The sequence below is a fragment of the Procambarus clarkii genome, chromosome 36 (genome assembly GCF_040958095.1).
Source record: "Procambarus clarkii isolate CNS0578487 chromosome 36, FALCON_Pclarkii_2.0, whole genome shotgun sequence".
Taxonomy (NCBI): domain Eukaryota; kingdom Metazoa; phylum Arthropoda; class Malacostraca; order Decapoda; family Cambaridae; genus Procambarus; species Procambarus clarkii.
This window is the reverse complement of record NC_091185.1, coordinates 19,600,012-19,615,050: the sequence shown is the minus strand read 5'-3', so window position 1 is coordinate 19,615,050 and position 15,039 is coordinate 19,600,012. Positions and strand designations below refer to the sequence as shown.

Here is a 15,039-nt window from a genome sequence, read left to right as displayed (position 1 = left end):
ACAAAGCTCCCTAAAAAAAATATTAAGCTGGTAGAGGATCATCTCCCCAAGAAACATTATTTCATATCTCTACACCTCTTACAGTTATTTATTGAGATAGGTCTTGAAGTAGGGGCTATTCACGCCATTTATGAGTTCCGCCAGTCTGATTTTATGGCAGAATTTGTTAACACCAACGTTAACAATAGAAATGCTTCCACCAGTAACGATAGGAAAACACTCTTCAAATTACTGACGAACAGTGTTTTTGGTAAAACACTACTGAACCCAGCCCGTTATGCCATTGACACCAAACTAGTGACTTCAGCTAGGGTCTTTTTACGAGAGGTGAAGAATCCTCGCTTTAAACGTATGGTGCATTTAGGTGACAATAAATTATTGTTTGTCAGTTCCAGACCATTCATTAAAATTACTCATCCTAATTACATTGGGTTCCAGATTCTTGAGCTAGCAAAATACAGTTTGTACCATTTTTGGTACAGGGTACTTAAGAACCACTATTCAGATAGGGCAGCACTGATATACAGCGAGACAGACAGTTTCATCTTCAGTTTAATGACTGAAGATGTCTTTAACGAGATGGGGAAAGAACCCCTTAGATCATGGATTGAGACCAGTAACTTCCCTGAAACTCACCCCTTGTATGATCCTTCTAAAAAGGGTGTTTTAGGTCTTTTAAAGTCAGAGGTTTCAGATGTATAGTTAAGGTGCCCAAAATGTATAGTTTGCTGTTGCACAACAATTCAAATTCCATTACCGTTAAGGGTATCCCCCGCGCTGTGCAAAGATCTTTAACTCATAGACATTTTAAAGAAACCCTACACAGTAATGGAGTAGTAAATACTTTCCAATACTACCAAATTAGGAATTTAGGAGGGCAAATGGTCACCACCCATAATACTAAGAGGGGTTTAAGTGCATTTGATGATAAACGCTATTACCTAAATAAATACAAAAGCCTAGGCTATGGTCATCCAGACATACCACCTGAGCCCCACCCATCCACCTCAGCCCAAGGGGTGACCGCTGGAAGTGAAAGTGATGACGTCATCGAGCCACAAGGAGAGGAAGGGCGACACCCTTCCAGTGAGAGTGAACGCTATGACGACAGTAGCCCCCTAGGAGAGGAAGAAGAACCACAACACCCCTTTCTCCCTCTGGATGATGACTCATCATCATCATCACCCCAGGAGGGGGAGGAAGACCCCACAACAGACCTGTGGGCATGGAGGAGGGGTCTAGTTAGACAATATTATGGGGGGGAATTAGATTACGACTATGTTTAAGCCACTATGTACTTTTGTTAATATATTGTATAAAACAAGTGTTATTTCTTTTCACCCACTTTTATTTTGAGTATATATATATCCTATATAGGTCCAGACATATATGCACATAGTCCTGGAGGGGCCATTCAGACTTGTTTGAATATATATATCCTTAATTAGTCCTATATAATGACGTAGTGTTTAAACGGAGATACCCAGTGTAAGTGAAATATGGCGGGGACTCACCGTAGACTACAATTTGAGGTGGGTCTATCTGTCACCCCGCCTCTGATTCCATTGTCTGATAAGTGGGCCTATCTGGCTCCCCGCCTCTGATTCCATTGTCTGATAAGTACCCCCCATTGTTTGTTAAGTGCCCCTATCTGGCTCAGAATATACTACTAGTCAGTGTTTGTCTCCTGTGGATTCCTTCCCATATTGGTTTCCGAATGCATGATAGAACTGATGAGTTGGCCAAGACTTTTGCTCGTAAAGAGGGAATTGATTACCAACTTGAACTGCCTTTGAGCAGCCTGAGGGCAGCAATATCCCAGGAACATCAACTAAATTTCGGAGACTTGAGACAAAGTAAAATTCACACCAGTTACTCCCTCTATCATCATTCTATTATGTTCAAAATACACTGAGACTCACAGGATAAGTATGGAGTGCAGAATAAACTACAACTCGCACGATGAGTCTGTGGTATTCATGCTCTATATTAGGTAAACTAGAATACATCTCTGTTTTCAAAATATATAATTTAATAAAACAAAATTGGAAACATATTGTATGTTTCCGAATTTATGATGATATAGAATATATATTAAAGTTTATAGTAAAGGTAAAAGTGGCTGTACTTGTGGATGACAATCCTCAGCTTGGCGCCTACTTTTGATAATTACTTGCTTGTGGCTGACATATATAATCTGACTGTTTCAACCATAATTCAACTAGACATCGATCATGCGTCATAATTAATATACAAACAGTATATATTTTTACTTCTGTTTTGTGTATTAAGGTGACTTAAATTTTATAAGTTAAGCAGACGAGGAGTTACAATAACGTGGCTGAAATATGTTAACCAAACCACACACACTAGAAAGTGAAGGGATGACGACGTTTCTGTCCGTCCTGGACCAATCTTAAGTCGATTGTATCGATTAAGTTCACAATCGACTTTAGAATGGCCCAGGACGGACCGAAATGTCGTCGTCCCTTCACTTTCTAGTGTGTGGTTTGGTCAACTTTATAATTAATTTCTTTCTGTATATGATGATAGTGTGCAATTAGGGTATCATTGCAACTTTATGGGAAATCGTTAAATCATAAATATATCTTGGGTCTTATACTTATATTGTTAAATATACAATATCTTATTATATATTTTGTGTGTAAATCACGAAAATTAACATGTAATGAAAAATGTGACAGTGTCAGACCACGGAGGAAGAATTGAAACAGGAATTTCCTTAAGTACTTTCGTATATTAATACATCTTCAGAAGGAGGTTCGTTCTGAAGATGTATTAATATAAGAAAGTACTAAAGGAAATTCCTGTTTCAATTCTTCCTCCGTGGTCTGACACTGTCTTATTATACATGGTATATACTGAATTATATATACTATGCTTATATAATATATACTGAAATATTGTTACATTTAACGTATGAAACAAATTTTATATCTGCATTTCTAATAAAATATAAAACATTAATGTTTATCAACGTATCTCTGTGAATTACATAATTTATCAGTATTGTACAGCCTGTGATCTCCACCTGGCTGGCCACTGATACCTAAGTAGCTTTCATGTGTCCGAACACCGGCGATAGGATTGTATTATTTAACTTTAGAGAGAGATATTTCTTGAAATGCTGTCATATTAACGTCTACATCTTCCTTCCTTCTGACATATAGATTTTAAGGTTAATTAGCATATATGGAAATAAATTACACAATTTATAGGCTGGTGTGAAGGGCTTCACACTCTTAGAGCAAGCCATCAAGAAACTGTACAGTATCAAGTAGCTATACAAATGCATATATGCGAACAAGCCTGAATGGTCCCCAGGACAATATGCAACTGAAAACTCACACCCCAGAAGTGACTCGAACCCATACTCCCAGGAGCCACGCAACTGGTATGTACAAGACGCCTTAATCCACTTGACCATCACGACCGGACATAATGAGGTGATAGCCGAGGCTATTTGAACCACCCCACCGCCGGCACTCGGATAGTAATCTTGGGCATAGCATTTTACCAAATCACCTCATTCTTTGGGGCACACGTGAGGAACACAAATGCGAACAAGCCTGAATGGTCCCCAGGACAATATGCAACTGAAAACTCACACCCCAGAAGTGACTCGAACCCATACTCCCAGGAGCCACGCAACTGGTATGTACAAGACGCCTTAATCCACTTGACCATCACGACCGGACATAATGAGGTGATAGCCGAGGCTATTTGAACCACCCCACCGCCGGCACTCGGATAGTAATCTTGGGCATAGCATTTTACCAAATCACCTCATTCTTTGGGGCACACGTGAGGAACACAAATGCGAACAAGCCTGAATGGTCCCCAGGACAATATGCAACTGAAAACTCACACCCCAGAAGTGACTCGAACCCATACTCCCAGGAGCCACGCAACTGGTATGTACAAGACGCCTTAATCCACTTGACCATCACGACCGGACATAATGAGGTGATAGCCGAGGCTATTTGAACCACCCCACCGCCGGCACTCGGATAGTAATCTTGGGCATAGCATTTTACCAAATCACCTCATTCTTTGGGGCACACGTGAGGAACACAAATGCGAACAAGCCTGAATGGTCCCCAGGACAATATGCAACTGAAAACTCACACCCCAGAAGTGACTCGAACCCATACTCCCAGGAGCCACGCAACTGGTATGTACAAGACGCCTTAATCCACTTGACCATCACGACCGGACATAATGAGTTCGAGTCACTTCTGGGGTGTGAGTTTTCAGTTGCATATTGTCCTGGGGACCATTCAGGCTTGTTCGCATTTGTGTTCCTCACGTGTGCCCCAAAGAATGAGGTGATTTGGTAAAATGCTATGCCCAAGATTACTATCCGAGTGCCGGCGGTGGGGTGGTTCAAATAGCCTCGGCTATCACCTCATTATGTCCGGTCGTGATGGTCATGTGGATTAAGGCGTCTTGTACATACCAGTTGCGTGGCTCCTGGGAGTATGGGTTCGAGTCACTTCTGGGGTGTGAGTTTTCAGTTGCATATTGTCCTGGGGACCATTCAGGCTTGTTCGCATTTGTGTTCCTCACGTGTGCCCCAAAGAATGAGGTGATTTGGTAAAATGTTATGCCCAAGATTACTATCCGAGTGCCGGCGGTGGGGTGGTTCAAATAGCCTCGGCTATCACCTCATTATGTCCGGTCGTGATGGTCAAGTGGATTAAGGCGTCTTGTACATACCAGTTGCGTGGCTCCTGGGAGTATGGGTTCGAGTCACTTCTGGGGTGTGAGTTTTCAGTTGCATATTGTCCTGGGGACCATTCAGGCTTGTTCGCATTTGTGTTCCTCACGTGTGCCCCAAAGAATGAGGTGATTTGGTAAAATGCTATGCCCAAGATTACTATCCGAGTGCCGGCGGTGGGGTGGTTCAAATAGCCTCGGCTATCACCTCATTATGTCCGGTCGTGATGGTCAAGTGGATTAAGGCGTCTTGTACATACCAGTTGCGTGGCTCCTGGGAGTATGGGTTCGAGTCACTTCTGGGGTGTGAGTTTTCAGTTGCATATTGTCCTGGGGACCATTCAGGCTTGTTCGCATTTGTGTTCCTCACGTGTGCCCCAAAGAATGAGGTGATTTGGTAAAATGCTATGCCCAAGATTACTATCCGAGTGTCGGCGGTGGGGTGGTTCAAATAGCCTCGGCTATCACCTCATTATGTCCGGTCGTGATGGTCAAGTGGATTAAGGCGTCTTGTACATACCAAATGCATATATCTTCGCTTTCACTTCAGTTATATTTATGACAAGTATTTAAAGTGTAGCTTATATTTCTGCCTTTCTGTTGACATAGAAAACTTTCGTTTATTACATTATCTAGATAAAATTAGCATTGATCTTCAAAAGGTTGTAGTTGTAACATCCATTATAAACAACATTATTATTGCAAACAGTAGGAGTTTCAAAGTCTCATTTGTATGGATACCTTCTCATATAGGTGTTGTCCAGCATGATGACACAAACAAGGCAGCTAAAACTGAATGTGATAAGCCTGAAGTTGAGTGGGATATGGCATTCCAATCTCTTCTGTCAAAGCCGCAATATTTTAGGTAATTAGGGAAGACAGAAGAGCAGTCACTGACACACAAAAGCCAGAAAGCAAGAGTATAAAGAGCTATGACATGTTTATGTGCCTCTGTAACCTTTTCCTCTACCGCCCACAAGATGATATATGGGGTGCATAATTAATGAACTAAACTAACTAAACATGTTTAGAATCGAGAATTATATGAACGGACAGCATAAAACTTCCACTAGTGTCACAATGACAGTGTGACATTGTAATTGCCAGAATTAGGCTAGGATATCGATATGTATCGCAGGTGGCTGCAGATAATGAATAGCCCCCAATGGTGAATATTCCAATTGTAAACTATGTGAACAAGAGCTGGGACATACTCACCAACACTATATCTGTGATTGCCTTGTTATAAATGACTTCAGACCAAATGGTATAAGGTACTTTGAACTCTGTAATTACTTCATACACTTAGGAATATTGGAAGATATTCTTATGCTGTACCCGGATTTTGCTAACGGAGGCTAATAGATCAGCCTTATATTTTATGTTCTCACCTGATTGGTAGTCACAGTTGATTTTTTTTATTGAGGCTGGTATTTTTTCCCTGATTCCATGTATAACTAACCATCCTGTGAGATGGGAATATTTGATGAACTTATAGCTAGTTTTTTATATACACTGTGTAATCTTTCATATAGAATAGGGTAGCAGCACATTGCTGTGTATACCTAAGCTTGTTAATAATAACAAAAAAAAAGTTAGTTTCTATCAATAGGGAGAGCGATGGTTCAAAAACCTTCTTTAAAATATGAATATCTTTCCTATCTCAATAAGATCTAATCTCTGTGATTAAAACGCAAAAATGACTTTGTCACTGCCTTTTTGATAACGTATACAATCATAAGCTTTATTTGTGAATCTCTATTAAACAGTAAATCAGAGAGCGTGTAAGGTTCCGTGTTCCATGTGCGAAGAAACAGGGGGATTTTACATAAATACAGTACATGATAGTTTAAGTAGCGAACGCATACCAACAAATAACGATTAGTATCTATAACAAAAATATTGTTTTATAGAGTTGATTTAACTTCCAGCCATGTATTTTTAAATAATCTTTAACGTTTTCTGGCTAGTTATGTTAGATTTGATTAAAAATGCGCATTCTACTTGTTAATATCGTTAGATTTGATTAAAAATACTCATTCTACTTGTTAACATCATAAATTAAATTTGCGATAATTTGAGCAGAGAAGTTCGACGACTGGATCACTGTGTACAGAAGGTTGATATGCCAGCAAACACTTTCCAGAGAGCAATATATCTTGGATAAGTCGCTCCACGACATTGTTGCTTGGACCATCGACTTCCTTTGATATTACATATATACATCTTATTTTGTTATGAAATTATATTTTTTCAGAGTAAAATTATGTTTTCTCATGTTCTGCATCCAGCATCCACATTATAGTGAGTAAATATACCATATTACTTCATTGCTGACGTAATGCTAGGAGGGTTTGAGTAGCTTTGGGTCTTTAGTGGACAGAATCTCCAATAGATGGGGCGAGAGTCGCCCCATCTCTCTCGCCCGGGCGGAAGTCGAAACTTAAATTAAAATTGCTATATCATTGGTCTCCAACATGATATATTTCCTTTGGTGCACTCACAGTAACGATTATAGCTCAGTCTTTCTGGAGGCATGTAATATTTTAGGCTTTATTAGCGAATCTTTGTTAATTACACAACATATTGGCAAGTGCGTAGGCGTCTGCACTCCAAGACCGAAAAGCTACTGAACGAAACTATAAAAACATATATACCTTCACTTGAGCTTTATATATGTCTAATGTAATGTATTTAAAATAAAGCTTATATTTCTATCTTTCTTAAGACATATAAAACATTTGTGTTTATTAACGAATTTACGTAAAATAAACATTGTTCTGAGAGAGTTGCTCTGTCGCTCAGTCTATGCGGGGGTCGGAGCTCGGTGATTATTAAAATACATGAATCTTCATTAGAACTTTAATTATGTCTATGATAAAGTGTTTAAAATGAGCCTTATATTCCTATCTTTCTTGAGGCATATAAAAAATTTACGATTATTTACAAATTTACGTGAAATAAGCATTGTTCTGAGAGAGAGTTGCTCCGTCGATCGATCTGTCCGGAGTCGGAGCTCTGCTATTATAAAAGTACACGTATCTTCGCTTTAAATTTAAATATGCCCATGGTAAGGTATTTAGAACGAAGCTTATATATCTGTCTTTCTTGTGACATATAAAACTCTTACGTTTATTAAGGAATCTGCGTGAAATAGGCATGGTTCTGAGATGAGTGCTGCGGTTTTAGAGCTCGACGAGCGATGAAAACTGCCACTTTTATACAACTACAAATATCTTCGGTTTTACTTAAAATATTTGTCTGGTAGAGGTTTTACATATAGATCGCGTTTCTGTCTTTTTTCTGACTAATAAATAACTTTGGTTTAATCAGTTATAAAGATGTTTTCAACAATATTCTTTCAGCGTTTGTCTTTTCCAACTTGGGCGACCCTTTTGGAAGCACGATACTTGGGTTAACCCCATCCTATAGTTGGGTCTGTTTCCAACTGGGGTTCGAATATCTACACGCGGCAATGGACGACATACACATCCAGTGGGTGTTATTGGACCCCATACCCATTCTATGGGTGGTTGGAGCCCCATACTCATCCTGTGGGTGGTTGGAGCCCCATACCCATGCTATGGGTGGTTGGAGCCCCATATCCATTCTATGGGTGGTTGGAGCCCCATACCCATCATGTGGGTTGTAGTGGACGCCATACTCATCCTGTGGGTAGTATTGGACCCCATACCCTTCCTGTGGGTGGATGTGATCCCCATACTCATCCTGTGGGTGGATATGACCCTCATACCCATCCTGTGGGTGGTATTGGACCCCTTACCCACCTAACAGGTGGTAGCGGACAATATATCCATCCTGTAGTTGCTATAGTAGACATAATACCATCCTGTTTGCAGTAGTTTACCCCATAGACATTCCAACGTAACATCGTTTTCTGTTAGCGTTCTTACAAAACATCCTTTAAAGATTTTTAAAGCACAAACTATGGTATATAATATAGATTGGTGAAGGACTGTTATTCTATGTAATAATTTTTAGTGCATATTATAATTTACTAAGAACAACTAATATTTCTCAAAACAAAACTACGAGCCTTCAATAGGAAGTAGCTGATCTGTAATATTCTAAGAGCATGGACAATAGTAGGTAAATTTCACAACCCATATGGGACCTGAAAACTACAATTTTCCTTATAATTGAACCAATCACGACTATTCTGCTATCTAGGTTGACGGACGGGTACTGTGAGACGTAAATTGGTACGTGAGGAAGAGTTTGGGCCTTGGAAAAAAAGTAACTGGGAATATATCACATATTTACTAATTCATATTCAACATATTGACTTTAAGCATTAAGTCATATATGTGCTGTCTTGTGTGAGGACGGGTTGCATAGTTTCCCATCCGGAATGCCAGCCTTGTGTTTTGCGGGCCTTTCCTTGAGTACCTTTACCCTATTTCGACCAGGTACTCAAACATCAGTACACTGTGATCACTCATTCCCACGGGGGCTTCGAAACCGATTGAGTCGGTTTCGTCTGACGGAGTCGGTCTGATTGAGTCGGTTTCGTCTTGATATGTCTGAGTCGTTCAGAGTGAATACTAGGTCGAGTCTCGCTGGTTCATCATTGCCTCTCTTTCTTGTGGCTTCTCTGACATGCTGGCTTAAAAAGTTTCTTGTCGCCATTTCCAGCAGTTTAGCTCCCCATGTTTACACACCTCCACGCAGTTCCTTGTTTTCCCAGTCTATCCTTCCGTGATTGAAGTCCCTCATGATGAGTAGATGGGATCGATTGCTGCAGGCAGCAGCGGCTGCTCTCTCAATTATGGGGTTAACCGTCATGTTGTTTCTGTCATACTCTTGCCTGGGTTTTCTGTCATTTGGTGGTGAGTCATATATCACTGCTACTACTACTACTCTTGATCCTCCCATCGTCATGGTACCTGTTATGAAGTCTCTGAACCCCCTCGCAGCCTGGAATAACCATCTCTTGTGTGGGGAGGTCATGGGGGATTGTGTGTGGTAGGTGGTTCGGGCCTGTGGGTGGGTGAGAGATTGTATGTGGGCAGGGGATTGTGTGTTGGCAGGGAGGTGGCAGGGGATTGTGTGTGGGCGGCGAGGTGGCGGGAGATTGTGTGTGGGAGAGGAGGTGGTGGGAGACTGTGTGTGTGTGTATCTTCAGATGAATAACCAAGCCCAAAGGTTGTCTTCACCTCTGATCACATCGAAAAATATGTTAACCAGTCAACATCAAACGAGAATTGGATAGCGTCTTGAACAGTGGTTCAGTCAAAGAAAACTTGGCGTACAGTCTGTATCCAGCACGACTGGGCAGGCTAGGACGACTGGCTGAGTCATTGACGCCAGGCCGGGCCAGCACGACTGGCTGGGCCAGCGACACCTGGCCAGGCCTGTGACGCCTGGCCGGGACTGCGACGCCTGGCCGGGCCTGCGACGCCTGGCCGGGTCTGTGACGCCTGGCCGGGCCAGCGACGCCTGGCCTGACCAGCGACGCCTGACCAGGCCAGCGACGCCTGGCCGCCCCTTAAGGTGCTGCCCAACTAGTTTTTATGATTCTATTATTATTGATGTAATGAATTTCTCCACGTCCTTATTTAAGAATTTGTGACTGTTATTTATTTAACTATTACTAGATAATGTTATTATGCCATCACTGAATGGATAATAGCACTCAATAATATAATGTTTTTAATGCAACCTTGCCAATGGCAGCGATATAAATTATAAATTTACGTAATTCATTCGTAATTCAATGTAAGGGCATTCGATTTGTTAACTTCCCTGTCACTGAACACATTGTTTCTGTTAACTTGTCTTTGTGGGACACAGGTGGAAACTACTCAGTTCCCACCTGTGTCTCCTCGTGCGAGTTCTTCCTGTGCTAAATTATCTGGCTTTATCTACCTTATCAATTCCCCTGAGACTTGTGTATGTTGTAATCATATTTCCCCTAACTCTTCCGTCTTCCAGTGATGTGAGGCTTTAATTCCTGCATTCTTTCATCATAACTCATCTATAGTTTTTGGGACTAGTCTGGTGGCATACATCTGAATTTTCTCTTACTTCGTTTTGAGATTGACTCGGCATGAACTCCATGATGGAGCCACATACTCCAGGATTGGTCTGACATATGTGGTATACAAGGTTCTGAATAAATCCTTACACAAATTTCTATGAGAAGTTCTTGAGTTGCCAACCTAGCATATGTCTCTGAAGATATATCTCTGATTATGGATTTTGAAGACAGGGTAGGGGTTATAGCCACGCCATTTTTTTTAATTCTCCTCATTCCTAAATGACTTCATTCATCTTTCATTTGGAGATGTAATAGATGTGGAAGATTTTGGAACATTTATACCATTATGGCATGGTGGCCATAATGGTATAAATGCTATGAAAGCAGAAGCTAGAAGTTGGGTTTGGTGGCCAAAAATAGGCCAGGATATTGCTGAAGTAACTAAGAATTGTTACATTTGCTTAAAGAATTATCAGAAACCCCAGGCCCCAGTACTTTCCTGGCCATGCACTGGGAAACCCCCGGCCCCAGTACTTTCCTGGCCATGCACTGGGAATCCCTGGTCTAGACTTCATATAGATTATGCTGGACCTATGAATACAAATATTACCTGGTGGTGGTGGATTCATACACAAAATTAATGAATGTTACTGTGTGTAGTTCCACCACATCATCTGTAACTTGTGAACTGCTGAGGAAAACATTTTGTAATTGTGGATTGCCAGACATGTTGGTTTCAGATAATGCCCTGTTGCGTATATTTACATGTACATATTTGGTTGAATAGACACAAAGAGTTTAGTGGTTTTTATTTTAATTTAGTATAGTCTTGGTTTCAGCAGTCGGCTTGTTGGCAGTGTAGTGAAGTGTGGTAGTAGTTGAGACGAAGCCTGAAGCAGGGCAGAGAGCTGAGTTACTATTATTAACAACTTTATTGACAAAATTATTTACAATTTTACCTAATCTGAGGATTTCGATTAAGTCTTATTAAAGGGAGGATAATGCTGGTATTCACTGTCACGCAGGACAGAGGGTAATACATAACACAATAGGTCTAAACTGTAGGCGGAAGTACATATATATCACGGTTACAATCAATGTTGTAATGTATGAATATATGAAAACAACTTTCTATTGTTCACTGCCGCACAAGGGCAGGGATGGGTTCATAAGTGATGCAGCTAAAAGTAATATAAATACAAATTGTTCTTCATTCTTTTAAATGGACAAGCAAATTTTTGATAAACAAAGTTTAAATAGCTCACCCAAGTGGAACTGTATAGTAGAAGAGTAATGTTATCTGTGAGAACTAGGGTGGAGGAAGTATTTAAGTTTTGTTAGCTCAGCCGAGTGGAACTGTATAGTAGAAGAGTGTTGTTGTTGTTATCTGTAAGAACTATAGCTATTATGTAAATATTATATAAATAAAAAGTAGTAGTAGTAGTAATTAAGGTATTTATTTTTTTTTTTTTGAGATATATACAAGAGTTGTTACATTCTTGTACAGCCACTAGTACGCGTAGCGTTTCGGGCAGGTCCCTGGAATACGATCCCCGCCGCGAAGAATCGTTTTTTCATCCAAGTACACATTTTACTGTTGCGTTAAACAGAGGCTACAGCTAAGGATTTGCGCCCAGTAAATCCTCCCCGGCCAGGATACGAACCCATGACATAGCGTTCGCGGAACGCCAGGCGAGTGTCTTACCACTACACCACGGAGACTGTGTAGTGGTAAGTATATAAATACTCACCCTTTTCTACAGTTATAGGAAGTATTCGAGGAATATCAGTTTAAACGCTTCCCATTTTATATTAGTTATATCAAGAGACCTTTCACAAATTGAAACACTAGGACGGCAGATATTTGGGAAAGAGGACTCAAAGAAGCTGGTGAGCTTATATAAGAAAGTTATTAGCAAACCCTATGGGTATTTGTTAGTAGGTCTAGCAACGAACACTCACTCCGCTATAACATTACGCGGTAATATTGTTTACGAACCGCCCTATGAGATAGTCTACCAATGGTGAGCAAGAAAGAAGTATTGGAACGGGTGTATAATGACCCTTCATCCGTTGGTGGGTTGGGAGGTGTACAAAGGCTGTATTAGGCTGCTAAATTAATTAACTCGAGTATTACTCCTTCCGATGTAAAGGACTAATTAAAAACCTCTGATGCATATACATTACATTTTTCCCACCCTCGCAAATTCTCACGTCGACGTGTATTAGGTCCCAAACCGCGAGTATTTCTAGCCATAGACCTCACCGAGATGAGCTTGCTGTCCAGACATAATGGCGGTGTTAAATATCTACTAGTGTGTGTGGACATATTTTCCAGACTCGCTCAAGTATTACCATTAAGAAGCAAGGATGGAAAAAGCATGAGTAAAGTTTTAGCTGCAATTCTGGATTCACCTCTTTCACAGGGAATACGCAAAACAAATTCAGATCGCGGAGGGGAATTTTATAACAGTCAAATGAAGAAAATGAACATCAAAGAACATTAAGTTATATAGCGTATTTTCTCAGGAGACTAAGGCCTCCATTGCTGAGAGGTTTATACGAACTTTAAAGGGAAAACTTTACAAGTATATGACCGCCCACAATACTTTAAATTATATGCAAGCTTTACCAGAAATTGTAAAAACGTATAATTCTTCTCCACACAAGGGGTTGAAAGGAAAGACCCCTACCGAGGTACACGCTTTATCATCACCTGCTGAGTACGCTGACCAATTTAACTTAATGTATAAAACCCCGAGCAAAACAAAGAGAGAAATCATTCCTCGTCTGGCTGTCGGCGATACTGTACGTATTGCACTATCAGACCGCATTTCCAAGTTTAAGAAGGGCTTTAAGCAGCAGAACACCCGCGAGATCTTTACAGTGACACGTATTGATAGGAGGCAGCGTATCCCATTATACTTTCTGAAAGATTTGAATATTAAGGAAATAGAAGGAGGTTTCTATAGCGAGGAATTAACTCCTACACAGCTTCCTCCATCCTTCCATATTAAAAAGATCTTGCGCAAACGCAGAGTAAGAGGTAAAATACAGTATAAAGTTAGATACGCTGGTTATGATAAGTCATTTGATCAGTGGATTGATGTTGGAAACATTCACCGTTTATAATGAAGACACCCCTGGTTCATAAATACAAGGAGTTCATCCAGATATTACCAAAGCTCCACTATTCCTCGAGAAAGCAATTAATTGCAAAATTGAAGAAACCTCATATAAATTGTTTATCTGAAATTTTTATAACTTTTTAAAAAATAATTTACCTGTACCAGCTAAGGCCGTTAAGAAGCTAACAAAATACAAATTACTTATCCGATCATTAGCTTGCAAAAAGCCCTCTGTATCAGCTAAGAAACAGATATTAACTAGTAAACGAGGTGGAAGTATTTTATCAATTATTTTGCCTATAGCCGCCAGTGTAATTACGCGGATGTTCTCAAATTGAAAAAAAAAAAAAAAATGCGAGAGTATTATCTGGTACCTGGTAGAATAATGGAACGTGTGAATGGGGAGCGGAGCCAGCCCTCGCCTCGTCTGCATTCCTCCCCCCCCTTCAACGACTCCCCCTCTTCCTCCTCCTCCCCCTCTCCCTCCCACTCCTGTTCCTCCTCAGCTGAGCGCTAATCCCTCCTTAAAACATTTAATAGATCTGAAATTTAAGGTGAAGGTTAAGATTATGAGTATGCAAGATCTTTGTTGAATTATTTTGATGAGCGAGGAGATGTACGATGGGATCTAAAGGGAAATTTAATGACGCCTGTCAGCGGTGTGAATATACTAAATGACGTCATTCACAAAATGATAACAGAAAAAGCTATATTTTCACCGGGGAAATTGCCTCTGGTGCAGCTGTTTTTCAATATGACTTCTACACTGCAAGATTTATTCCGCAATGATGCTGCAGGGAAGTAAGTGTACGACCCTCCAATAATGAAGAGAGGGAAGCTAGCAGTGAAGACTGAACCACCAGCAGCAGCTCGAAGGATTCCTTCTCTGTGTAGTAGGAGGAATACAACCTGGCTGCCATTTTAACAAGGTAAGTACATATATAATATAATGTGGGTGTGTAAGTTATATTACTTGCTCGCAAGACGAGTACCGAGAAAGACCTATGGATACCCACGTAATATAAGCTACTAGCGCATCGGATGGGCATTTATTTCCTAATAATAATCCAGGGTCTTTCCAAAATTGTTTATTTAATCAGCTAGAATTAGATCCGACAAGAGCGTACGAAATGTGTCTGCAAAAATTGCTTCTACCATCGTCCCATTATG

At 40.5% G+C, this 15,039-nt stretch overlaps 1 protein-coding gene across 1 annotated transcript; it reads left to right on the top strand.

The window, feature by feature from the left end:
- The first annotated feature begins 579 nt into the window (after positions 1-579).
- LOC138371667 (uncharacterized) lies at positions 580-14,674 on the top strand. The gene is made up of 4 exons (XM_069336668.1): positions 580-680; positions 12,505-12,631; positions 13,271-13,787; positions 14,571-14,674. The coding sequence occupies exons 1-4, from the start codon at positions 580-582 to the stop codon at positions 14,672-14,674; spliced, it is 849 nt and encodes a 282-aa protein (XP_069192769.1).
- Positions 14,675-15,039: the final 365 nt, after the last annotated feature.